The sequence below is a fragment of the Rhinopithecus bieti genome, unplaced genomic scaffold (assembly GCF_001698545.2).
Source record: "Rhinopithecus bieti isolate Rb0 unplaced genomic scaffold, ASM169854v2 scaffold_52849, whole genome shotgun sequence".
NCBI lineage: Eukaryota > Metazoa > Chordata > Mammalia > Primates > Cercopithecidae > Rhinopithecus > Rhinopithecus bieti.
In genome coordinates this window covers 226,702-254,501 of record NW_016820685.1, presented here as the reverse complement: position 1 = coordinate 254,501, position 27,800 = coordinate 226,702, and the positions used below count along the sequence as shown (strand labels likewise).

Genomic DNA, 27,800 nt, shown 5'->3' with positions numbered 1-27,800 from the left:
GTTTGTCCTCCCCGCTAAGTGCGCAGGCTCCTGGAAAGTTGTCTTCACTTCCGGGCCGCGGTCTAGGGCGGCTACGTGTGTTGCCATAGCGACCATTTTGCGTTAACTGGTTGGTAGGGTCTCTCCTGGGGGTTGAGCGACTGCGGGCCAGCTCTTCCCCTACTCCCTCTCGGCTCCTTGTGGCCCAAAGGCCTAAGCGGGGTCCGGCGGTCTGGCCTAGGGATATTCCCCGTTGCCCCTTTGGGGCGGGATGGCTGCGGAAGAAGAGGACCAGGTGGAGTGGGTGGTGGAGGGCATCGCGGAGTTCCTGCGAGGCCCAGACTGGTCCATCCCCATCTTGGACTTTGTGGAACAGAAATGCGCAGGTAAAAACCAGAGTCCGAACCGACAATCCTCTTCTCCTCTCTCACACCAGCGGCGGGCAGGGGGTTGGTAACCACAAATCATCTCTCGTCTCCCCATCCCCTGTGTCCACCCCTGTCGCCAGGTCTTGTTCCCCTCACCCCCTTCTCCACCCCCGTCGTCAGGTTTAGAGCTGGTTATGTAGGAGCAATTCCTTTCACCCTGCCGATGTGTTCTTTCGCAGACCTGAAAATGGGGACCGAGGCTCCCCTTCCCTAGGGCCCAAGCGCACGTCCGAGGAACATTAGACTTGAATCTTAAATTCGGTCTCTCACCCTGTCCCGAACGTTTCTGCCCTGGGCAGGTGGACTATTTGGCTGGGCTTCTTCAACAGCTTTCCCAGACTTGAGAGGAGAAGCGTCGGTTTACCTGAGTTCCTTATGATCCCTAGCATTTCGCCTGGTGTAGTCAGCTTAGGAAATGAGAAATGATTCACTCCAAACCAACAGTTAACTGCAAAGGAGGGCTTGTGATAACTCCAGGAAGCCCAGAGCCGGTGATTTTGGTGGCCTGTATTCCCCTTGGTGAGCTCTCTACTCTTGGCTATACTAAAACTTTGCGAGGTGGCGCCGGGAACCATTCTTGGAACAAATGAGGCGTATAGATATGGCATTATATTCCCTGTGAAGGACAGACACCTCCGGGTTCTGAGCAGTTCTTCACGCTTGGAGTTCTGCGTTCAGTTCGTGGAGACTTTGCAGCGCATTCGCAGAAAAGGAACTAGAAAACACGTCGTGTAAATGAGTGCCCAAGCGTTATTGTGGTTGTTTAGTCAGGCAAGACTTTGAGGGTAGTAATATTCATCAGTTATTTGAACATCTGTTTTGTGTTGTAAGGTTCAATGGAATAGAGCTAGGGTCAGTTGGTACAAGCTACAGGGAAACAAATTTCAGTGAAGGAAGTGCTTCATGACAGAATGTATCCAAGATGAGTTAGCCTGTGTCAGAAGGTAATGAGCTTCCCGGCTCCAGCAGTGTTTGAATGGATCTGATAGCGACTTAATAGGGTTAGAGGGATTCAGCTATTCAGCTATCAAATGGTCGGTTATCCTGGATGACCTTTTAAGACTTCTTTAAATTCCAAGATATCATGAATCTGGTAAAGATGAAATTCAGTTTGACCACTGAATCTTTTTATTACGTTTTCATTGCTATAATCGAAATTCAAATAGTAGTTATTAAAGGGTTGTTTTTACAGGTAATTTTAAAACAGTGTTCAAAACAAAATAACTTCTATTTGTACTCTTTTTTTTTTTTTTTGGGAGACGGAGTGTCGCTCTGTTGCTCGGGCTGGAGTGCAGTGGCGCGATCTTGGCTCATTGCATTGTTTTATACATATGATTATTCAGTAAACACTTGTTTTGATTTTATTTAACTTCATTATTTATCTGTGGTAACAAAAATGAACTGGTCACTTTCCATAACATTTACATCAGCAAAATTCCAGTACAATAAAATAATCTGGAACCTATTGTAAAAGGATTTAACCATTAACAATAATATTCCATTAAAAGTGATGAAGAAATTATTGCCTCATATTGATTGAAATGTGTTTTTGTCTTAAATATGAGGTAGTATTCATTTTAAATATTTTCTCAAGTAGGCAAAAAAGCTGGTTTACAATTAATAGTATATATACATGTGGTATATATATATACTTTTTTTTCTTTTTCTTTTTTTTTTTTTGAGATGGAGTCTCACTCTGTCGCCCAGGCTGGAGTGCAGTGGTGCAATCTTGGCTCACTGCAACCTCCGTCTCCCGGGTTCAAGCAGTTCTCTTGCCTCAGCCTCCCGAGTATCTGGGTCTACAGGCGCGGGCAACCACGCCTGGCTGATTTTTGTATTTTTAGTAGAGACGGGGTTTCATCACATCGGCCAGGGTGGTCTTGAAGTCCTGATCTTAGGTGATCCACCCACCTTGGCCTCTGAAAGTGCTGGGATTACAGGTATAAGCCACAGTGCCTGGCCAATAGTATATATTTTTAGATATATTCGTTTATATATTTTTCAAAGATAAACCCTAAGAATTCAAAGCTGAAGAGCCAGGTTATAAGAATGATAGTTCTATTTCTAAGGAGTGGATTTTTAAATTTGCATTAATAAAATGATTTGTTTTTTACACTGTGTAATATCTTCTTTTAAATTTAGTTTTTGATGATGAAGAAGAAAACAAATTGACCTATACAGAGATTCATCAGGAATACAAAGAACTAGTGAGTATTTTTTTTCACTGATTTTAAAGGTAATTAGGCTAATATTACTTATAGCTTTTCTAAATGAAGAAAATATTTTACATTAAAATCCTTAATTTTACAAAAATCCAGTCTACCTTAACAATAGTGCCAGTTATATCTGTCTCCACAGGTGCTCTGAGTGTCTCATTTGGATGACTTCTTATCTCCTGTACTCTACGTAATGATTTTACAATTCTTTATGGGTTCTTGCATGTATTCTTTATATCTTATTCTAATTTTGTTGATGCATCCAGGGACATATGATTCACTTAGTCATGGTTGTCCTATGATTTTTTTGTTTTTTATTTTTGAGACAGGGTCTTGCTGTGTCACCCAGGCTGGAATGCAGTGGCACTATCACAGCTCATTGTAGCCTCCACCTCCCCAGGCTCAAGTGATCCTCCCATCTCAGCCTCCGGAGTTGCTGGGACTACAGGTGTGCACCACCATACCCTGCTAATTTTTTTGTATTTTGTAGAGATGGGGTTTCTCCATGTTTCCCAGGCTGGTGTCAAACTCCAGAGCTCAAGTGATCCACCTGTCTGGGCCTCCCAAAGTGTTGGGATTATAGGCATGAGCCACTGTGCCCGGCCTGTCTTGTGATTTTAAAAAATGCCTCTGGCAGTGGGGCGCAGTGGCTCACACCTGTAATCCCAGCACTTTGGACGCCAAGGCAGGTGGATTGCTTGAGCCAAGGAGTTCGAGATAAGCCTGGGCAACATGGTGAAACTCCATCTTTATAAAAATTACAAAAATTAGTCAGTTGTGATGGCATGTGCCTGTAGTCCTAGCTGCTCGGGAGGCTGAAGTGGGAGGATGATCTCTTGAGCCCAGAAGGTCAAGGCTGCAGTGAGTCATTACTGTGCCACTGTATTCCAGTCTGGACAACAGAGTAAGACCCTGTCTCAAAGAAAGAAAAGAAAAGAAAAGGCCAGGTGTGGTGGCTCATGCCTGTAATCCCAGCACTTTGGGAGGCCAGGGTGGCAGATCACCTGGGGTCAGGAATTCAAGACCAGCCTGGCCAACGTGGTGAAACCCCATCTCTACTAAAAAAAAAAATAAATAAAAATTAGTCGGGCATTGTGGTGGGTGCCTGTAGTCACAGCTACTCAGGAGGCTGAGGCAGGAGAATTGCTTGAGCCTGGGAGGCAGAGGTTGCAGTGAGCCGAGATCACACCACTGCACTCCAGCCTGGGTGACAGAGTGAACCTCCATCTCAAAAAAGGAAGAAAGAAAAGAAAAGGAAAAAAAAGGCCTCTGGGTAGCAGAAGAGTTGTGCCACACTGAACTTTATAATCCTGACTTCAACTATTTCTGTTGGAAGAAATACAATTTCATGTGATTTTCAACAAAAATACTAACTTTTAATTTGTGTTTTGGTGAAAGACAATGTCACTGTCTTGTAATATTATGTGGATTAATATTTGCAAAAAATTCGATGATACTTTTCTAAACTCAATACTTAATATGCAAACTGTCATGTAGAATTTTTCTATGTAATTATAAAAGTTAAACTTTGTTTTTTTAGGTTGAAAAGCTGTTAGAAGGTTACCTCAAAGAAATTGGAATTAATGAAGATCAATTTCAAGAAGCATGCACTTCTCGTCTTGCAAAGACCCATACCTCACAGGTTTTTGCTTTGTGTTATTATGCTAACAAATAGTTTTAACAAATGCCCAGGGTTTCACTTAAATTTGAATGTTTGATTGACAAAGCGTAATATTTTAGACATTGTGGGCAGTAGAAAGATAATTCGTCACATAAGAGTTCTTTTTGAGAGCAACCCTGAAAAATGACACTTTGAGGCATTAATGAACTGATGCAACTCAAAGTGACCTTTCTAAACTCAGAACTAGAATACGATCACAGGGTTTATACAAACTACTGCTTTATTTACATAGATCTCCAATCATTCTGCAGTTGCTCCTTTTATAATTTTAGCAGATCCACAGTCAGTTGCTCCTGCGGCTTCCTTCTCTTGGAACTACTTATATTATCTTACTGGTTGTGTAGTGCTAGGCTGAAGTAGTAATACATATGTTTATAAACTAATGTTTGTTTTTGTTGTTTTTTTTGATATGGGGTCTCACTCTGTTGCTCAGGCTGGAGTGTAGTGGTGCAATCGCAGCTCTTTATAGAGCTCAGGTAATCCTCCCACCTCAGCTTCCCTAGTAGCTGGGACTACAGGTGCCACACCAGCACACCTGGCTAATTTTTGTATTTTTTTTGTAGAGACAGGGTCTTGCTGTGTTGCCCAGGCTGGTCTTGAACTCTGGGCTCAAGGGATTTGCCCATCTTGGCCTCCCAAAGTGCTAGGATTACAGGCATGAGCCACCACACCCAGCTTATAAACTAATGTTTATTGAGGGCTTGTGCTAGTTGATATTTTGAGCACTTGACATGTTTTATCTCATTTAATCTTCCTGACACCTGTTAAGAAACTGGTACTATATAACTTCCATTTAGAAATGAGGAAACCAGGCCGGGCATGGTGGTTCACGCCTGTAATCCCAGCACTTTGGGAGGCTGAGGCAGGTGGATCACTTAAGGCCAGGAGTTTGAGACCAGCCTGACCAACATGGAGAAACCCCGTCTATACTAAAAATACAAAATTAGCCGGGCATGGTGGCGCATGCCTGTAATCCCAGCTACTCCGGAGGCTGAGGCAGGATAATCGCTTAAACCTGGGAGGCAGAGGTTGTGGTGAGCTGAGATCGCGCCATTGCACTCCAGCCTGGGCAACAAGAACAAAACTGTCTTAAAAAAAAAAGAAAAAGAAGGGAGGAAACCAAAGCACAGAGATATTAAGCAAATAGTCCAAAGTCCACAGCTAAATAAGTAGTAGAGCCAGTATGCCCAGTCCTGGCAAGCCAACTGAGTGTCCTTGCTTAGAGGGTGAGGATTGGGATCTGTTGCTACTACCCAAGTAGCCTTCTGCTCAAAAACTGAAAGCGGGGAAGTGACTCATGCCTATAATTCCAGCACTTTGGGAGACCAAGACAGGAGGATTGCTTGAGGCCAGGGGTTTGAAACCAGCCTGGGCAACATAGTGAGACCTCATCTTTAAAAAAAATATAAAAGTTAGCTTGTTGTAGGTTGTGGTGGTGTTCTCCCAGAGTACCCCTACTCAGGAGGCTGAAGTAGGAGCATCACTTGAGCCTAGGAGGTTGAAGCTGCAGTAAGACAAGATCATGCCACTGTACTCCAGCCTAGGCAACAGATTAAGACCCATCCCAAAAAACAAAACACTGGCTTTGGCATCTTATTTTCTACCAAATAAACTGTAATTTCTTAGCAATATATGGTAAGAATTGTTTAAGATGAGACTCCACATTGTATTTTTAGCCATGATCCCTTGCTATAGTTCCCCAATATATTATTTTCTACTGCCATTCCAGGTAACTTTCTCTTTTTTTTTTGTTTTCTTTTGAGATGGAGTTTCGCTCTTGTTGCTCAGGCTGGAGTACAATGTTGCAATCTCAGCTCACTGCAACCTCTGCCTCCCAGGTTCAAGTGATTCTCCTGCCTCAGCCTCCCAAGTAGCTGGGATTACAGGCTCCTACCACCATGCCTGGCTAATTTTTTGTATTTATAGTAGAGGCAGGGTTTCACTATGTTGGCCAAGCTGGTCTCGAACTCCTGACCTCAGGCGATCCACCTGCCTCGACCTCCTAAAGTGCTGGGATTACAGGCGTGAGCCACTGTGCCTGGCCGCCACTTGCTCTTATAGGCATCTGTGCACCTACCTTTGCTCATACTGTCCCTTAACCTGGAATATATGGCCCCCTCCCCACACCACTCCATCATTCCTTTCATAATGTGAAGAAATCCTCATTATCAGGGCCTGGTTGAAATGCTACTTGTTATAGCAGCTTTGCTGCTTATTCTAGTCAGACCAAGATTCATTCTACTTAACTAGGTCAATTTTAAATTGATATTTTTGTTACTCTACCTTGAATTATAGTTTCCTACAAGTCTACTTGCCCTACTAAATTGTAAGTCATTTGAGCTGTTTTTAGTATCTCTGCACTCTCTGCTGGTAGAACAGAGATGAAAACTTAGTTCTTAGTTCATAGTTCTCAATAAATGTTTATTAATTTAAATTATCTTGTTATGATGGCCTAGAAGAGGTTGCTTTGACTACTTTTTAATCCAGCACTTCCTCTTTTGCACAACTTTTCATTTGATGATCACCTTTAATTCTAGGAATAGAAAATATATTTTGTTTGTTTGTTTTTGTTTTTGAGACAGGGTCTTTCTCTGCCACCCTGGCTGGACTGCGGTGGTGCAGTCACAGTTCTATGCAACCTCTGACTCCTGGGTTCAAGTGAATCTCCTGCCTTAGCCTCCTGAGTAGCTAGGACTATAGCTGTGTACCATTATGCCTGGCTAATTTTTTAGTTTTTTTGTAGAGAGGGGGTCATTCTGTGTTGTCCAGGCTGGTCTTGAGCTCCTGGCATCAAGCAGTCCTCCTGCCTCAGCCTCCCAAAGCTCTGGGGTTACAGGTATGAGCCACTGTATTTTGGCTGGGTGTGATAGCTCCTACCTGTAATCCCAGTACTTCGGAAGGCTGAGGCAGGAGAATTGCTTTAGGCCAGGGGCTCAATACCAGTCTAGGCCACAGTGCAAGACCCCATCTCTACAAAAAATAAAAATATAAGAATTAGCTGGGCATGGTGACACACTGCTGTAGCCCTAGCTACTTGGGAGACTGAAGTGGGAAGATTGCTTGAGCCTAAGAATCTGAGGCTGCAGTGAGGTATGACTGTACCACTGTACTCCAGCCTGGGCTGCAGAGTGAGGCCCTGTCTCTAAAAAAATAATAATAATAAAATAATTAAAATGTTATGGGTATGCCCACATTAATGTGAAAAAATCTGGCAGTTTCCAAGAAGACATAACAATCTTTAGTGTGTATGCACCTAATAACAAAGCAACAAAATGTGTGAGGCAGAAACGGAACTGCAAGGAGAAATAGATGAATACATGATTATAGTTGGAGACTTCAACACCCTCTATCAGTATCGTTCAGATCCAGTCCTTAGGAAATCAGTAAAGACATAGTTGAACTAAACAGCGCCTTCAGGCCAGGCATGGTGGCTCATGCCTGTAATCCCAGAACTTTGGGAGGCCGAGGTGGGTGGATCACTTGAGGTCAGGAGTTCGAGACCAGTCTGGCCAACATGGTGAAACCCCATCTCTATTAAAACACAAAATTAGCCGGGGTGGTGGTGGGCACCTGTAATCCCAGCTACTTGAGACTGAGGCAGGAGAATCGCTTGAACCTGGGAGGTGGAGCTTGTGGTAAGCTGAGATTGTGCCACTGCACTCCAGCCTGGGTGACAGAGCAAGACTCCATCTCAAAATAAATAAATAAATAAATAAACAAACAAACAGCACCTTCAGTCAACTGAATTTAATTGACATACACCAGTTCATCCAACAATCAAAAATACACATTCTTCTCAAGATCACAGAGAATGTTCATCAAGACAGACTACATGATGGGCCATAAAACATACCTTAACAAATTTAAAAGAAGAGAAATCATACAGTGTCTGCTCTCAGACCACAACATAATTAAACTGGAAACAAATAACTGTGGGAAAAAACCAAAATACTTGGAGATTAAACAACACACTCTAAAACTAAACACATGTGGGCCAGGCATGGTGGCTCATGCCTATAATTCCAGCACTTAGGAAGACCAAAGTGGGCAGATTGCTTGAGCCCAGGAGTTTGAGACAATCCTGGGCAACATGGTGAAACTCCATCCCTATAAAATACAAAAAATTAGAAGGGCATTGTGGTACACACCTTCCACCATGTTGACCAGGCTGGTCTCAAACTGCTGACTTCGGGTCTGCCCACCTCAGCCTCCCAAAGTGCTGGGATTACAAGCATGAGCTAGTGTGCCTGGCCACAATTTTTGTTTTATAGAATTATAAGGAATTATGTAATTATACTATATATAAAATATATAATCAGAATAATCATAAAGTATTATATTTTATAGAATTATAAACAAGTGCCCCTCTTTATTCCTGATCATCTTTCTTGTTCTGAGGTCTACTTTATCTGAAATTAAATTAAGCTACTTCAGCCTTCTTTTTTTTTAAACAACTTTATTGAGATATCATTTGCATATCATTCATCTTTTGAAAACTTTTTTTTTTTTTTGAGAAGGAGTCTTGCTCTGTTACCCAGGCTGAAGTACAGAGGTGCGATCTTGGCTCACTGCAACCTCTGTCTCCTGGTTCAAATGATTCTCTGGTCTCAGCCTCCTGAGTAGCTGGGACTACAGGTGTGCGCCACCACGCTCTGCTAATTTTTTTATTTGTTTTTTTAGTGGAGACAGGGTTTCACTATGTTGGCCAGGCTAATCTTAAACTCCTGACCTCAAGTGTTCTGCCTGCCTCAGCCTCCTAAAGTGTTGGGATTACAGGTGTGAGCCACTGTGCCCAGCCGAGAACCCTGTTTTAAAGGCTATTAAAATACATTTTAAAATTGTCCTTTTGAGACATCTAATCATAAATAACAATGTAGCATTCTTGAATTAATCTACTGTTTTGCAGTAGAAATGGTTTGAATGTGTGGGGAATATTTTTAAAACTTGAATCTTCATTTCACTTGAGACTTCTTTCCACAGGCCATTTTGCAACCTGTGTTGGCAGCAGAAGATTTTACTATCTTTAAAGCAATGATGGTCCAGAAAAACATTGAAATGCAGCTGCAAGCCATTCGAATAATTCAAGAGAGAAATGGTAAAATGTTGAAGTTAGAAATCTAAGTGCTAAATGCTTTTTAAAATAGTTTTGACTAATTCTAATATAGTCTTAAATGTAGCTGTCTCGTGTACATTTATTTCAAGTTTGAAAGACTTCAGCTGACTTGAGATTTCAGAGTATATGGCTGGGCACAGTAGCTCACACCTGTAATCCCAGCACTTTGGGAGGCTGAGGCGGGCGGATCATGAGGTCAGGAGATCGAGACCATCCTGGCTAACACGGTGAAACCCCTCTCTACTAAAATACAAAAAAATTAGCTGGGCGTGGTGGTGGGCACCTATAATCCCAGCTGCTTGGGAGGCTGAGGCAGGAGAATGGCGTGAACCAGGGAGGCGGAGCTTGCAGTGAGCAGAGATCACCTCACTGCACTCAGCCTGGGCAACAGAGTGAGACTCCATGTCAAAAAAAAAAAAAAAAAAAAAAAAAAAAAAGAATATAAACTTCCTGAATGGTATTTGACATCTCAAAAAAAGGAGACCAGAATTCAGTGATACTTTGGATTTCACAGAGTTCAATTTTCTGCCCAGCGATTATGTTTATGAAACTGAGTATTTTTGAATGGTTGTAGTTGTAGTTACTGTTGAGAGGTGTCCATCCTTTTTCTGACTTAGATTGTTAGGACCTTGGTAGGAAGCAGTGGTTCTTTTTTTTTTTTTGAGACAGAGTCTCGCTGTGTCACCCAGGCTGGAGTGCAGTGGCTGGATCTCAGCTCACTGCAAGCTCCGCCTCCCGGGTTTACGCCATTCGCCTGCCTTAGCCTCCCGAGTAGCTGGGACCACAGGCGCCCGCCACCTCGCCCAGCTAGTTTTTTGTATTTTTTAGTAGAGACGGGGTTTCACTGTGTTAGCCAGGATGGTCTCGATCTCCTGACCTCGTGATCCACCCATCTTGGGCTCCCAAAGTGCTGGGATTACAGGCTTGAGCCACCGCACCCGGCTTTTTTTTTTTTTTGAGACGGAGTCTCGCTGTGTCGCGCAGGCTGGAGTGCAGTGGTGCGATCTTGGCTCACTGCACGCTCTGCCTTCCGGGTTTACACCATTCTGCCTCAGCCTCCCGAGTGGCGCCCACTACCACTCTTGGCTAATTTTTTGTATTTTTAGTAGAGATGGGGTTTCACCGTGTTAGCCAGGATGGTCTCGATCCCCTGACCTCGTGATCTGTCCACCTCGGCCTCCCAAAGTGGCCGGAAGCAGTGATTCTTAAGCGTTAGCAAGCATTGGAAATGTTTGGAGGACTGCTGAAGCACATATAGCTGCCTCCCAGTTTCTGATTTAATAGGTCTGGGGTACCGATAGTTTGTATTTTTAACAGTGATATGGTTTGGCTGTTTCCCCACCCATATCTCATCTTGAATTCCCATGTATTGTGGGAGGGACCCAGTGGGAGGTAATTGAATTTTGGGGGCAAGTCTTTCCCATGCTGTTCTTGTGATAGTGAATAAACCTCATGAGATCTGATGGTTTTGGGAAACGGGAGTTTTCCTGCACAAGCTCTCTCTTTGCCTGCTGCCATCCATGTAAGACGTGGTTGCTCCTCTTTATCTTCCGCCATGATTGTGAGGCTTCCCCAGCCATGTGGAAATGTAAGTCCCATTAAACCTCTTTCCTGTGTAAATTGCCCAGTTTCGGGTATATCTTTATCAGCAGCATGAAAATGGACTAACACAAACAAGTTCCCAGGTGATGCTGAAGCTGCTTGTCCTGGGACCACAACAACACTCAACTGTTCTAGGGCACTGGGCAGAGACAGATAAGCTTGTACCAGCATCATGTGGAAGAGAAAGTGGAATTCAAAGCCCTATTAACCCTCGTTGGCTTTATCTTTCCCCTGACTCTGTGCTTAAGTTCACTTTCTCTCTAGCTCTTCCTGCTCTTGTTCCCTTATTGTGTACCTGAACTACATTTAACATCCGGACTCAAAACAGCTGAGTTTCTAACCATGCTACTTGTTATTGTGCCATCTCCTTTCTAACCCAGATTATCATCTCTGTTTCAAATTTCTTGCTGTGGTAACCTCACCTTAATTTCTGTGTCTTCCTTAGCTCAATAGATTGCCATGATATTTTTTTTACCATGGCCCATAACCTCTTTAATGGTTTGGCAGCAGGACCTTTCCTTTGATTGTTTCTTGAAGATAAGAGATCTATAGTTCAGTTGTATCATTGGCTCTTAAGGGCCTGGAACATGCAACAATAGGGCTTCCGTTGTTGCATGGCAAACATGAGAATTTTGCAGAGCCCTTCTTGGGAAGTTTCCTTCTCATTTGACTGATGTGAGTAGAGACTATTAGAGCCAGCCACCATCATAATCATCTACTAGAATCCCAAGATGCTTTCCCTAACAGCTAATAGCACTGTTGTCTGTGTGTAGGGGAAGAACACCACCCTAACCCTGAAGAATACATGACACGGTGCTATTACTTTGATATAAATAAGTTTGGAAAATAGTCTCTTTCCACTATGGTTTGCTCTATAAAATCCTTTCCTCTGAATTTTCCTGAAAATATGCTTTATTCTGACTTATGGGTTAGATAATTTTAATAAGAATGTTAGTAAACAAATTTTTTTAGGAGATCAGGAAAAGAAATAGTGAACTTGACAATGGCATTCTTTAGTTTTCAGTTTGGAATTTTATTGGAAACTCATTTAGATTTTAATAAAAAGGGAATAAATACATACCTTGTATCATGTGGATGCCTCAGGCTGTCAGTAACAGAACACTCCAGTGAAGAAAAGATCTCCCAGAACAAGAAGTCCAGAGGAAGGGAGAGAAGGAAGACAGGTTCGGGGTTGGTTAATTTAGTGGCTCCGTGATGTAATCAAGGACCCTGACACTTTGCATCTTTATACTCTGCCATTCTCAGGATCTTCTCTCATGATTGTACTCTGGCTGCATTGAATGCAGACTCAACAATGTCTTATGAAGAAATGGAATATTTCCTCCTCTACATCTCTTTTTGTTAGCAAGACAACAATTTCATGGAAACCCTCCAGTTTTTCCCTCAAGTCCTATTGATTAGGATGGGGGTCACTTGCCTTTCTTAAACCATCTGGCAAGGGGAATGGGACCATTATGATTGGCTTGAACCAATTAGGAGTCACTCTCCTGGGATGGGGGAGGGCCCTGCCTCTAAGTAGTTAGCTGCCTGATAATTCTGCAAAAGCTGACTTCTATTAGCAAGGAAGGAAGAGGGGAATTATGTAGAATAATGACTGTTGTCAGGCCACAGCATGGGGCATTTTACTTACATTTAAACATAAGCCAATACTTAGTTTCTGCTACAGAATTTCTAATACATGTACTTAAGAGTTTTGCTGGCTGGGCACGGTCCAGCATGTCCCAGTGCTTTCAGAGGCTGAAGCAGGAGGATCGCTTAAGCCCAAAAGTTTGAGGCTGCAGTGAGCTATGATAGCACCGCTGCATGCCAGCCTGGGCAACAGAGCAAGACCCTGTCTCAAAACTAAAAAAAAAAAAAAAAGAATGTTGCCTAACTAAGATCCAGGGGTGGATACCTTAGATTAATGTCGATTATACTCAAAACTGCAGACTAATTTGAAAATAGTTCTAATGATGAGAAAAATTCAAAGGCTCTCTGGATTCTTTTATCTTTTGGTATCTTATTAAATAATTTAGAGAAATTGCAAATGAGAGTATTATTTTGATGGTTTTTAACTACTTCATACTGTTGTATTATTATTAGTACTTTCAGTTTTCCTCAGAAATATTATTAGGAGAATAATAGTTTTATATCTTTTGACTGAGCAAAAATGCACTTAAGATTAATGGATTATTTAGATGTCAGTTTTCTGGTTGTGATATTGTACTACTATAGTTTTGTAAGATGTTACCACTTGGGGAAACTGGGTAAACAGTACATGGCAGCCTTCTGCATTATTTCTTACAATTGCACTTACCTCAGAAGAAAACATTTAATTTTTAAAAATGTGTTTAAGGCCGGGCGCGGTGGCTCAAGCCTGTAATCCCAGCACTTTGGGAGGCCGAGACGGGCGGATCACGAGGTCAGGAGATCGAGACCATCCTGGCTAACACGGTGAAACCCCGTCTCTACTAAAAAAATACAAAAAAATTAGCCGGGCGAGATGGCGGGCGCCTGTAGTCCCAACTACTCGGGAGGCTGAGGCGAGAGAATGGCGTAAACCCGGGAGGCGGAGCTTGCAGTGAGCTGAGATCTGGCCACTGCACTCCAGCCTGGGCGACACAGCGAGACTCCGTCTCAAAAAAAAAAAAAAAATGTGTTTAAACATCAGGGGGATTAGAGTAATAAAGCTACTTTAGAGTGGATCCAAAATCCTACAGTCATATGTGGATAAAGAAATGGAAGGTGGCCGGGCGCGGTGGCTCAAGCCTGTAATCCCAGCACTTTGGGAGGCCGAGATGGGCGGATCACGAGGTCAGGAGTTCAAGACCATCCTGGCTAACACGGTGAAACCCCGTCTCTACTAAAAAAATACAAAAGCTAGCCGGGCGAGGTGGCTGGCGCCTGTAGTCCCAGCTACTCGGGAGGCTGAGGCAGGAGAATGGCGTAAACCCGGGAGGCGGAGCTTGCAGTGAGCTGTGATCCGTCCACTGCACTCCAGTCCGGGTGACAGAGCGAGACTCCGTCTCAAAAAAAAAAAAAAAAAAAAAGAAATGGAAGGTAAAAATTAAGAAGCATTCTGCTAATGTTGTGGAATGTAATAATTATAGATGCAAACAGAACAATTATTACCAGTCCACCTGCTTCGAAAGAAGATAAAAGTAATGAAGTAAATTAAACCAATATTTTAAGTTACCTTTTATTTTCTTGGGCTGAAGTTGCTACTTCCCTGGTTTATAATTATTAGACCAACATCTGAACAGAAGCTTCAAGGGCAGAGATTGCTTTATTCATCTTTGTATCCCCCCAAAGTGCTTAGCACCATGGTTTTATTACACATAGTAAGCAGGGCCCTTTTCAATAGCATCCGTTATTATATAAATGAAGACTTCTAATGCTATTTCAATTAACAAAATTATATTTTGTTTTGTGACTCTTCTCATTTAAGGGACACCTTTGAGAGCAGTTTCATTATTAAGCCTAACTCAATGATTTCCATAGTATATTCTTAGACACTATATGATTATGGAAGAGAAAACATATTAACAAATTTTGTTGTCATACATTGTTATTTTAATTGCCAATAAAATAATTACTAAGATATTTCTAGTTCAAGTGTGGGGTTTTTGGTGGGGCTTATTCTGTAAAATAGGAAAAGGCTTAAAAGATGATAGTTAAAAATGGCTGGGAGTGGGCCAGGCGTGGTGGCGCACTCCTGTAATCCCAACACTTTGGGAGGCCGAGGCGGGCAGATCATGAGGTCAGGAGATCGAGACCATCCTGGCTAACATGGTGAAACCCCGCCGCTACTAAAAATACAAAAAATTAGGAAGGTATGGTGGTGGGCGCCTTTAATCCCAGCTACTCGGGAGGCTGTGGCAGGAGAATGGTGTGAACCTGGGAGGCAGAGCTTGCAGTGAGCGGAGATTGTGTCACTGCACTCCAGCCTGGGCGACAGAGCAAGACTCTGTCTCAAAAAAAAAGAAAAAAAAAAAAAATGGCTGGGAGCAGTGGCTCACGCCTGTAATCCCAGCACTTTGGTAGGCCGAGGGGGCAGATGACTTGAGGTCAGGAGTTCGAGACCAGCCTGCCAACATAGTGAAACCCCATCTCTACTAAAAATTAGCTGGGCATGGTGGCGGGCACCTGTAATCCCAGCTACTCCGGAGGCTGAGGCAGGAAAATCGCTTGAACCCAGGAGGCAGAGGTTGCAGTGAGCCCAGATCATGCCACTGCACTCCAGCCTGGGTGACAGAAAGAGACTCTGTCTCAAAATAAATAAATAAATATAAAATGGATGATAGTTAAAAAGATAATAGCTTAGGATGTTACAGTGATAGATCTAAAGGTAACTTGTACGTAAGGAACTAGAACAGTGAGAAATACATGTTTTCAATTGAGTTGATACTATTCCATGTGGTCTTTGGTTTTGAACAGGTATATTACCTGACTGCTTAACCGAGGGCTCTGATGAGGTCAGTGACCTTGAACAGGAAGAGATGAAAATCCTGAGGGAAGCTCTTAGGTACCATTCTTCAATTATTTTTAAAATGAATCATTATTATATGATCTGTACATATGCTTTTTGCCCAACAAATATGAACTAATAAAATTGCTAAATTCTCTACTGAAGACTATCAAAATGATTTATCATTTTATGACTGTGAATATATTTCTTAATGACAGAAAAAGTTATTTTCAGGTAACTTATACCAGATCAGCCCAAATGAGAGGGTCTTTTTACACCCCCATCATAGGAATAGGAAAGTAGCCACCAGTGGGAAAAAGTTGCGGTAGACCTAGCCTGATCTCTGGAGAGAAGTATAATGACTTGAGCTAAACAGCTTACTCCACGGCTTCTGGATCTCACTATGGAGGTGGCATATTCTAGGTGTCACATAGTAGGAGGCTGGGCATCCAGACTCCACAGATTGAATAGCTGACTTGGTGATAGTAACCTTCAAGGGAGGGAGGACAGTGAGAGGGGTCTATCCCAGATGAGTATCTTGCTGGTCTCTTTGTTTCCCCAGTTACATGATTCTCAGCCAAATGCCTGACAAGGAGTATGCAGACCACTAAGGGGGTCCACACAGAACTAAGAAATGTTAATGGACATTTCTTTTTCTTTTGGGCCTGTTGTGCCCTGACCTTTACGGGAATTTTGGAAGGAAGGGGCAGTAGTAGCTCCTAATTTTTAAATCTCCTGTGAGAATATGTTAGGTTTAGGGCAAAAGGATGCCTATAATCACAGTGTCACCTGCAGACTATGGCCTTGGCCTTTGGGGTCACTTCTTCTCCAACTATACTACCACACATGACCATCTTCTAGCATCCTACAGTTCCCCCCACTTAGGTACTTTGTCCCACCTCCGAAGCAGAAGAAAAGATCCACCAATGGGCTGGTGGGAAACTATGGCAGGAGCTCCAGGACACAGTGCTTAATTTCAGGGGGTTTGAGTGATTATGAAGAGGGTGGCAGATATACAGGTGAACTCAACCCTTTCTTGCCAGATCCCTCTTTGGATGGCAGGGGCAAATGGGAGCCTGAGACAACACACAAAGCTTTGAGTTTACAGGTTTGAGAGGTAAGGGTGTTTGGTTCAGAGGACTGGTAAAGTTTTGAGTTGGACTGGTTGTGTTGGTTGATTGGTGGCCTGAAAACTGGTCAACACTATTTTCAGATTTTATTTTCCAAGAGCTTTTGAGGGGATATACTACTGTGTAAGTAATAGAACTTAGTTATGAACATGTATAACAGTTGAACTTGGTTACTTTCCAAAATCAGACTGTCTCAGCAGTTTACAAAAGTTGATGGGCTTTGGCACAGTGGTATCACAAGTGCTTGATAATAGCTCAGATGCCACTGGAACAATGACATTTTATTGAGAGGGGTGTACTGGCTCTTATCAAGAGGGATGTAACTGATCACTCTAAAGTGGGAGATTGAAGTCCTTATTAATGGGATTTGCCATTCACATTTGGGTTCAGGATTTCAAATCTGTTGATCTTTGTTCAGCTAGGGTTCATTGAGAGTTCTAGAAGGAATGAGTAGACCTGTATTTTATGTCACTAACTGTATTATGCTGTATGCCTATGTATGTCTTTCCCAGTTGACTGTAAGCCACTTTAGAGCAAGGTTTGATTATCTTCCATCTTTGTGTCTAATGTGCCTTTTATTGTAAGCTTAGGTTACCATGTTGCTTAGTTGAATATTTGTTCTTTGACCAAAAAAGGAAATTTACCTTTTACTTTATTTTGGGTATTTCAGAAAATCAAAAGAGGAATATGACCAGGAAGAAGAAAGGAAGAGGAAAAAACAGGTGCCTACAGAATATATAACAGAAGTATTTTATTGCTATTATCTCTTATTAAGTTTACACCTAGTTCTTACTATTAAAATTTATACTTATGTGGAACTACATAATTTTAAGTACAATGTAAATATTGACCAATAATATTAATATATCAATAATTCTAGGTACTTTGTGCATTACTGCTAGCCACCATGAATATTATATAGTACTGTATATACTTAACTGTACATAGTACATACAAAGACAACACAGTACTAATTAATCTTACAGGACATGCATATAAGCAAGAATTATATAAGTCATTTTTTTTTGGCGAGTTTAGGCATTTGTATTTAACTTTTTATACTTTTTTCCCCTTTATTTTTGTCCTGGTAACTCACAGAACAACATTTTTTTTTTTTTTTTTCTTGAGACAGAGTCTCGTTCTGTCACCCAGGCTTTAGTGCAGTGGTATGATCTTGGCTCACTGCAACCTCCACCTCCTAGGTTCAAGTGATTTTCCTGCCTCAGCCTCCAGAGTAGCTGGGATTACAGGCACATGCCATCACGCCTGGCTAATTTTTGTATTTTTAGTAGAGACAGGGTTTCACCACGTTGGTCAGACTGGTCTTGAACTCCTGACCTCGTGATCTGCCTGCCTTGGCCTCCCAAAATGCTGGGATTACAGGCATGAGCCACCATGCCCGGCCAGAAAACCCTTTTATACTTTTTTTTTTTTTTTTTTTTTGAAACAAAGTCCCACCCTTTCCCCTGGGCTGGAGTGCAGTGGCACAGTCTCGGCTCACTGGAACCTCTGCCTCCTGGATTCAAGCGATTCTTCTGCCTCAGCCTCCCAAGTAGGTGGGATTACAGGTGTGCACCACCACGCCCAGCTAATATTTTGTATTTTCAGTAGAGACAGGGTTTTACCATGTCATCCAACCTGATCTTGAACTCCTGACCTCATGTGATCCACCTGCCTCAGCCTCCCAAAGTGTTGGGACTATAGGCGTGAGCCACTGTGCCGGGCCAGCTTTTTATACTTCTTAATATAGAAAGTATATACCCTTTTTTTTTTTTTCTTTTGAGACTGAGTCTTGTTGTATTGCCCAGGCTAGAGTGTAGTGGTGCAATCTTAGCTCACTGCAACCTCTGCCTCCTGGGCTCAAGCAATTCTTGTGCCTCAGCCTCCCAAGTAGCTGGGATTATAGGTGTCTGCCACCACTCCTGCCTAATTTTTGTACTGATAGTAGAGACAGGTTTTCACCATGTTGACCAGGCTGGCCTTGAACTCCTGACCGCAGGTGATCTGCTGGCCTTAGCCTCCCAAAATGCTGGGATTACAGACATGAGCCACTGTTCCTGGCCTAAAGTATATAATTTCTTATAAGAGTGTATGCTTTATACTTTCTTTTAAAGAGGCCAGACATGATGGCTCACTCCTGTAATCCCAGCACTTTGAGAGGCCGAGGTGGGTGGATCACTTGAGGCCAGAAATTCGAGACCAGCAACATGGCAAAACCCCATGTCTACTAAAAATACAACAGTTAGCCGAGCATGGTAGTGCACACCTGTAATCCAAGCTACTCAGGTGGCTCAGGCATAAGAATCGTTTAAATCCAGGAGCCAGAGGTTGCAGTGAGCCGAGATCGCACTACTGCACTCCAGTCTGGGTGATAAGAGTGAGACTCTGTCTCAAAAGAAAAAAAAAGAAAACTATAATATCTTTGGATTCTGAGGTTGCAGTGAGCTGAGATCACACTACTGCACTCCAGTCTGGGTGACAGAGTGAGACTGTCTCAAAAGAAAAAGAAAAAGAAAACTATAATATCTTTGGATCCTTTAGGTAGTGAATTAGTTAAAATGAATCTAAATTGTGTGTGTTTTTTTTAAACTGTATTATGGAATCCTGAAGTTATCAGAGGCTAAAACAGAAGAGCCCACAGTGCATTCCAGTGAAGCTGCAATAATGAATAATTCCCTAGGGGATGGTGAACATTTTACACATCCACCCTCAGGTAAGGTTGAAGTGTACTGAACTTTCTCCAATAACATGAATACATAAACACCATATAGAATGTGCCACTTTCTCATACTTATTTAACTTCAAAAGCCCTGGGAGGGAGTATTGAATGTCTTTGGTATTTAACGTTCTTTGTGAATTTGGTTAAAGAGGTTGCAGATGAGATGCTGACCTGAAAGAGAGTGTATAGTCCCCAAGTTTCCACATGAAGTCTGAAACCCAGAGTAGAGAGCAAAACTCCTTGAGAGAGTAACTGGCCTTTGTGCACGGCTACAGCTTACAAGAGAGGTTCACATAACATTTGGTATTCTCTTCCATGCTCGTAGTTGTATGGTATTTGAGAGTGGGAAGCTGAACTTGGAAAGATAATATCAAATTTCTTTTCTAATGAATTAAGTACAGCTAGAAAATAAGAGGTAGCCATTTTGTTCAGATATTTGGTCAGAAATCGTATCTTTGAAACCAAAATTGATAGGAATCCTTGTAGGAAATATTAGTGGATGACCTTTTCAACATGTGGCAAATCTATTTTCAATATGAACTGATTTTCTATATAAGAAAACAAGTAATTCTGAAACAAATTATGGTCACGAATTCAGTTCATTTTATTATGGATTCCTGTGGTTTTAAATAAATGTCCTTTTCTCAGTTAAAAAAAATATAACTCTGTGAGGTAGATATTATAATCCTTGCTTTTCTTTTATTTATTTATTTATTTATTTATTTATTTATTTATTTATTTATTTATTTTTTGAGACGGAGTTTTGCTATTGTTGCCCAGGCTGGAGTGCAATGACGTGATCTCGGCTCACCGCAACCTCCACCTCCCGGGTTCAAGCGATTCTCCTACCTCAGCCTCCCGAGTAGCTGGAATTACAGGCATGTGCCACCACGCCCAGCTAATTTTATATTTTTAGTAGAGACGGGGTTTCTTCATGTTGGTCAGGCTAGTCTCGAACTCCCAACCTCAGAGGATCCGCTTGCCTCAGCCTCCCAAAGTGCTGGGATTACAGGCATGAGCCACTGTGCCTGGCTACTCTTATCTTCTTTAAAAAAATTGTTTTTGTTGGGTGTTGCTGAGTTGCTCAGGCTGTTCTCAAACTCCTGGCCTGAAGTGATCCTCCTGCCTCAGCTTCCCAAAGCGCTGGGATTACAGGCATGAGCCACTGTACCCATCCCTTCTTTTTTTTAAAGAAATTCAAGGAAGCTGAGCGACTTGTCCAACCAAGATCACTGAACTCTTCAGTGGTGAAATTATGGCTTACTTTTGTCTTCTGACACCAAATATATTCTTCTCAACCTTAGTTGAGAAGAACTTCTATAATTGAGATTAGTGTGATGTTTACCCATTAATTTTTTAATGTAAGTTGGAGAACAACTTTCTTTTTTTAATATGCTTAATTTAAGCTGTTTTAGGTTCACAGTAAAATTGAGCAGAAGGTACCGAGATTTACCCCATATAGTCCCTGCCCCAGTACATGACTAGCATCTCCCATTTTCGACCCCCTCAAAAGTAGTACATTTGTTATGTTGGTGAACTTTCCTTGACACAACATTACCAACCAAAGAGCATAGTTTACTTTAGGGTTCACTCTTGGTATTGTATATTCTGTGGGTTTTGACAAATGTATGATGACATGCATTCACCATTATAGTATCATGTAGTATATGGTTTCACTGCCCTAAAAATTCTCTGTGCTCTGCCTATTCATCCTTCCCACCTCCTAACCCATGGCAACCACTGATCTTTCACTGTTTCCAGAGTTTTGCCTTTTCTAGAATGTCATGTAGTTGAAATCATACAGTAGTACGTAGCCTTTTCAGATTGGCTTCTTTCACTTAGTAATAATCCATTTAAGATTTCTCCATGTCTTCTCATGGCTTGGTAGCTCATTTCTTTTTAGTGCTGAATAATATTCCATTGTCTGGATGTGTCATGGCTTGTTTATTCATTTAACTGCTGAAGAATATCTTGGTTGCTTCCAAGTTTTGACAATTATGAATAAAGCTGCTATAAACATCCATGTGCAGGTTTTTGTGTGGACATAGCTTTCAGCTCCTTTGCGTAAATACCAACGAGCATGATTGTTATATCTTACAGTAAGAGTATGTTTAGTTTTGTAAGAAACTGCCGAACTGTCTTCCAAAGTGGCTATACCATTTTGCATTTCCACGGCAGCAAATGAGAGTTCTTGTTGCATCCTTGCCAGCATTTGGTGTTGTCAGTGTTCTGGATTTGGACTATTCTAGTAGGTGTGTAGTGGTATCTCATTGATGTTTTATTTGCATTTCCCTGATGACATGATGTAGAGCATATTTTCATATGCTTGTTTGTCATCTGTGTATCTTCTTTGGTGATGTGTCTGTTGAGGTCTTTGGCCCATTACATTTGTTGGGTTGTTTGTTTTCTTATTGTTAATTGGGTTCATTTTCTTCTTGTTGAATTTTAAGTGCTTGTATATCTTGAATAACAGTCCTTTATCAGATTTTGTCTTCTGAAAATATTTTCTTCCAGTCTGTGGCTTGTCTTCTCATCCTCTTGATACTGTCTTTTATATAGCAGAAATTTTAATGAAGTTCAGCTTATTAATTATGTCTTTCATAGGGTATGCCTTTGGTGTTGTATCAAAAAAGTCATTATGCCTAAGGTCACCTACATTTTCTCCTATGTTATCTTCTAGGATTTTTACAGTTTTACATTTTACATTTAGGTCTGTAATCTATTTTGAATTATTTTTTGTGAAGGGTGTAAAGTTTGTGTCTAGATTCATATTTTTTCTTTCAGATGTCCAGTTTCCTTTCCTCATTGTATTGCCTTTGCTCCTTTGTCAAAGATAATTGATTATATTTATGTGAGTTTATTTCTGGGCTCTCTATTATGTTCCATTGATCTATTTCTCCATTCTTTTGCAAATACCACACTGTCTTGATTACTATAGTTTGAAGTCTTCAAGTTGGGTAGTGTCAGCCCTCCAATTTTGTTCTTCAATATTGTGTTGGCTATTCTGGGTCTTTTGCCTCTCCATATAAATGTTAGAATCTGTTTGTCAATATCCACAAAATAACTTGCTGAAATTTTGATTGATATTATATTGAATCTGTAGATCATGTTGGGAAGAACTGACATCTTGACATTGAGTTTTCCTGTCCATAAACATGGAATAGGCCAGGCATGGTGGCTTATGCCTGTAATCCTAGCATTTTGGGAGGCCAACGCGGGAAGATTGTTTGAGCTCAGGAGTTCAAAATCAGCCTGGGCAATTTGGCGAAACCCTGACTGTACAAAAAAAATACAAAAATTAGCCAGGCATGGTGGTGCATGCCTGTAGTCCCAGCTTCCAGGGAGGCTGAGGCAGGAGAATTGCTTGAGCCCAGGAGGTGGATATTGCAGTGAGTCGAGATCGCATCATTGCACTCCAGCCTAGGTAACAGAGTGAGACCCTGTCTCAAAAAAAAAAAAAAAAAAAAAAAAAAAACCAGGAGCAGTGGCTCACACCTGTAATCCCAGCAGTTTGGGAGGCTGAGGTGGTGGATCACTTGAGGTCAGGAGTTCAAGACCAGCCTGACCGACATGGTGAAACTCCATCTCTACAAAAAATAAAAAAAATTAGCTGGGCATGGTGGCAGGTTCCTATAATCCCAGCTACTCGGGAGGCTGAGGCAGGAGAATCACTTGAACCCAGGAGGAAGAGGTTGCAGTGAGTCAAGATCCTGCCATTGCACTCCAGCCTGGGCAACAAGAGCAAAACTTCATCTCAAAATAAAATAAAATTAAATTAAAACATGGAATATCTCTCTATTTGGTTCTTTGATTTCTTTCATTAGAATTTTCTAGTTTTCCTCATATAGATCTTGTGCATATTTTGTTATATTTTATATCTAAGTATTTCATTTTTAGGGTTGCTGTGCTAATGTAAATGGTATTTTTAATTTTAAATTCCATTTATTCATTACTGGTATAAAGGAAAGTGATAAACTTTTGTTTATTAATTTGTATCCTGTAACCTTGCTATATAATTATTCATTTCAGTTTTTCTGTCAGTTCGTTTGCATTTTCTACATAGATGATCATGTACTGTGCAAATAAAGACATTTTTATTTATTCCTTCCCAGTGTACATTTTCTTTCTTTTTCTTGTCCTACTGGATTACGTAGGACTTCTAGTATGATGTTGAATCAGAACGGTGAGAGGGGACATTTTTGCTTTGTTTCTGATCTTAGTGAGAAACCTTTTAATTTGTCACCGTTAAGTTTTGTGTTAGGTTTTAGAATTTTTTGTAGATACTCTTTATGCAGTTGAGGAAGTTCCCCTCTATTCCTAGTTTACTGAAAGCACCATTAATTTTAAGGAGGTAGATTCTTATTTGACAAAACAATAAGAGTATATTGAACCAGAAGCAGATTTGTGAAGTTACTTTGCTTCTTTCTTTGCACCAAGTCAAACCATTTATTTCTTTTTTATATATATGCTACAGATTGTAAGTAGAAATAGCCTCATTTTAATTATATCCATGAAAGCCCCTGCTTTAGGTTTGTCTATGCTCTAGTTTGCTGACCCAAATTAACTTTGTTTTATATACACCTAGGTACATATACTATTTAAATCGTGTCTAACATAATTTGAATAAATTTGCTTTATCTGCTTTCTTATCTAAGTGAAGCTATAGAAAACTTGATCTCAAACCACATATGATTCAGTTATACACATTAATGGCACAGCATAAATGGTAGATAATTTCAAAAGTAATGATTTGAGTTTTTAAAATTATTTTTTTAAATGGGCATATCTGATATTTCAGAGAATCACTTCATACAAAGTGATGGAAGCCCAGTATGAAAATCTGAGTTTGGAAGAATCATGAAGTTGTTTGAGCTCCTGTTTTGTCCTTTTGCCTGTCTTTCCCTCATTCCTGCTAGCAATTGATAGTATCTTTTCTCAGATTGATGCAGAGTTGCCAGAGATGAGATGATCTTTCTTTAGGTTTTCTGGCTGTCTGATCTTCCCTTCCTAGAAATTAGAGAAGCTAAGTATTTTGGCTTCAAGTACTTCCCTTTCTAGGTCTGAGAATATACGTCTGTTCATAATTAACAAACCCAAGGCAAGAACTGTCCAGAGAAAGAACATGAGTGGAATATATATGCTTATATGTATAGGTTCCCCCCTCCTCAGGAATTATTTGAACTGTCCCTTCTCCAGTTCTGTGAGTCCATTGAGGGCTAAGCCTACCTCTGCTAACATCGCTATCAGTAACAACAAGAGTGTTTTACCTCTATCTTTATTTCTGTTAGTTATGTAGCTCCCTGTCTAGGTTGGCTTGGAGTGCTGGTTCCAGCTTGTCTCTTCCATGGAGATTTCCCCTATTGTCCAAGGGCCTGGAGAGCTTTTCTTCCTCCAACGTCTCTGGCACTGTTGTCAGTCTGGTCACTGCTAGAGCAGTGGTCTGCTGTCAAGTTTCTTGAACAGACAAAATTCTGTTTTCTGTTTTAGTATGTATGCTGGCAAGGTTTTTTTTTAAACTGGCAGGATCAACCAGGTGTGGCAAAAATTTTAATCATTTAGAGACATGTTTGCCATGTTTTCCCATCATGCTTTTAAATCTTAGCATCATTTTAATGTCTTTGCTTGTCTCACTGTGCTTTCTTTCATAGCCTATGTATTTACACTGAAAATGTTTTCTCTTTTTAAAAACAATCACCTTATAATAATAAATGGCTCAGAGGAGCAATTAGAATGTTAACCTCTCTCTTGGTTGGCACGGTCACCAAATGGCTGGAAAGTATTTAGTGCTCATGTTTATATGTGCTTCCAAGTTCTGCTTGCTTTAGAAAACTTTACATTTTCTTAATGCACTGGCAGGTTTATAGTTATCTTCAAAACATAATTATAAACAAAAATTATTGACATTACTGGCACACACTCTTGCAATACAAAAAATTATAGTTTTACATTAATTGTTCTGAAAATGTAGGGTGACTTTTTATATGCAAGCAAAAGTTTAGAAACCAATTACATTGTAGTAAGGAATTAGTATACTGTTTATTTGGCTTATGTGGCAATCTTATATTATAGTGTAGTTCTAATCTTTAGACAAGAATTTTACCTTTTTGTAGCTATAGTACTATACAAACAGCAGGAGCGTGGTACTTGTTGAGATGTAGGTAAGAAACTGTAGTTCCAAGCTCCTTAAGGGTAGAGATATGATGTTTACTGTTCTTACCCAGTGGCTGGCACAATATAGGCAATGAATATATGTTGACTGAATATGAGGAAAAACAAGTATTATTAACATTAGCTCATTTTGGTAAGCCTAGTCTAATACTTAATATTTCTCATAATATTCTAATTGGTCTTATTGTCTACTTATTGCCAGAAGTTAAAGTGCCTTTGGCTAATCAGTCAGTAGAACCTTTGGGAAGAAAAGTGGAAAGGTCTGAAACTTCCTCCCTGCCACAAAAAGGCCTGAAGATTCCTGGCTTAGAGCACGTGAGCATTGAAGGACCAATAGCAGTAAGTAAAAGACATCACTTTTAATAACTATAAGCAAAATGGCAAGGAAATCAAACTTCGAATTGAATCAGTCAGTGGGCATCTGTGCTACTTAATAAATGGACTTGAATTTAGATAGCTCCTTTTCTTACTTGACCCAGAATTTATCAGTACTTGGAACAGAAGAACTTCGGCAACGAGAACACTATCTCAAGCAGAAGAGAGATAAGTTGATGTCCATGAGAAAGGATATGAGGACTAAGCAGATACAAAATACGGAGCAGAAAGGAAAACCCACTGGGGAGGTAGAGGTATGGCTAGCCTTAATATGTCAAGATTTACAAATCGGTAGTGGAACTCTCAAAATCAGAATATGTGCAAGAAAGCCTCTAGTAAATTTTGCTTGCAGACCCATTCCTATTAACCACCTCCTAGTGCAGTAGCTGCTAAGTCTTTTCTAGGAAGTGAAATTGTTGTGATAAGAATTTTTTGAGGCAGAAAATAAGAGTGGTGTCATTATACATTTTTTTCTTATGCTGTTGCTTTACTTGGTCTTCTTTGAGTATGTCAGGGTCAGTGGTCTGTTTCACCTGAGCATTCTGAAATGTTTTATCATAGAGCAGCATCAGTAACCCCAGCCCCCACTTCCAAGAGGGCTTCTCCAAGAAGAGACTTTATGAAGAAGAGATTTAGGAAGCCTAGTCTATTTCTGTCTCTCCCTCCACCCCACAAGAAAGTGCCCCTGATTTTCGTTCATTTGAGGCAGTATGTTGGGAATTTTAGACAAATGATCCTATTTCATACTGTAGACAATTTTTTCCTTTTTTCAGGAAATGACAGAGAAACCAGAAATGACAGCAGAGGAGAAGCAAACATTACTAAAGAGGAGACTGCTTGCAGAGAAACTCAAAGAAGAAGTTATTAATAAGTAATCACTAAGAACAATTTAACAAAATGGAAGTTCAAATTGTCTTAAAAATAAATTATTTAGTCCTTCCACCGAGGTTTTTAGTTTCAAACACTTTTGTAAATCCAAATATCTTATTATTTTAAACACTTTAGGTAAAGGACAGTAGGGAAGGCAGCTACTCATACTGATTAGTTTAATACAAATTCCTGAATGTTTTCCCTTGGAAAGAGGGTATAGAAAGAAACCAGTTGATAGTATGTTCATTCATTCAAACTCGGTTACCTACTGTTTGTGCCAGGCATTGTGCTAAGCGCTAAGGATACAGTAGTCAACGAGATTGACAAGGTCATTGCCTTCATGGGGCTAGTGGAGAAGGCCCAAAGACCAAACTGTTAGAAAGGCAAAGTGTAGAGTCCTACGAGCAGGGCTGGCTAAGCCTCTTTAAGCTGAATGGAAGGTTAATTACACAAAGAATAGGTAAGGAACAACTCAGGTTCTGCAGCAGGAAATAAAGCATATACTGAAAACCTGGAATATACGTATGAGTGGAGAGGGTTAGCATATGAAATTGGAGACAGGTGGGGTACTGATAGTGCAGTCTTGTAGGGAATGTGAGGAGTTTTTTTTTTTCTTTTAGAGACAGGATCTTGCTTTGCTGCCCAGGCTGGAGGTAGCACAATCCCAGCTCTGGATTTTAAATTTTGTAATACCAGCAGTGTCAAGTCATTGAAAAATTTTAATGCAGGGGCTGGGCACGGTGGCTGACACTGTAATCCCAGCACTTTGGGAGGCTGAGGTGGACAGACTGCTTGAGCCCAGGAGTTTGAGACTAGCCTGGGCAACATGGCAAAACCCCATCTCTACGAAAAATATAAAAAATTAGCTAGGCATGGTGGCGCACACCTGTAGTCCCAGTTACCTGGGAGGCTGAGGTGGTAGGATCACCAGAGCCCTGGAGGTCAAGGCTGCAGTGAGCTATGATCACAGCACTCCACTCCAGCCTGGATGACACAGTGAGACCCTGTCTCAAAAAATAAAAATAAAAAAATAAATAAATAAATAAATAAA

At 40.9% G+C, this 27,800-nt stretch overlaps 1 protein-coding gene and 1 pseudogene across 1 annotated transcript; one reads left to right on the top strand and one right to left on the bottom strand.

Moving 5' to 3' along the window:
• Window positions 1–96, bottom strand: part of LOC108520479 (transcription factor BTF3 pseudogene) — an 82,718-nt pseudogene extending 82,622 nt beyond the window's left edge.
• CFAP36 (cilia and flagella associated protein 36) lies at window positions 24–26,826 on the top strand. The gene is made up of 10 exons (XM_017859892.1): window positions 24–365; window positions 2,550–2,614; window positions 4,164–4,265; window positions 9,285–9,399; window positions 15,457–15,544; window positions 17,288–17,339; window positions 19,228–19,330; window positions 25,707–25,843; window positions 25,984–26,133; window positions 26,653–26,826. The coding sequence occupies exons 1-10, from the start codon at window positions 251–253 to the stop codon at window positions 26,752–26,754; spliced, it is 1,029 nt and encodes a 342-aa protein (XP_017715381.1). The 5' UTR covers window positions 24–250; the 3' UTR covers window positions 26,755–26,826.
• The last annotated feature ends 974 nt before the right edge of the window (window positions 26,827–27,800 follow it).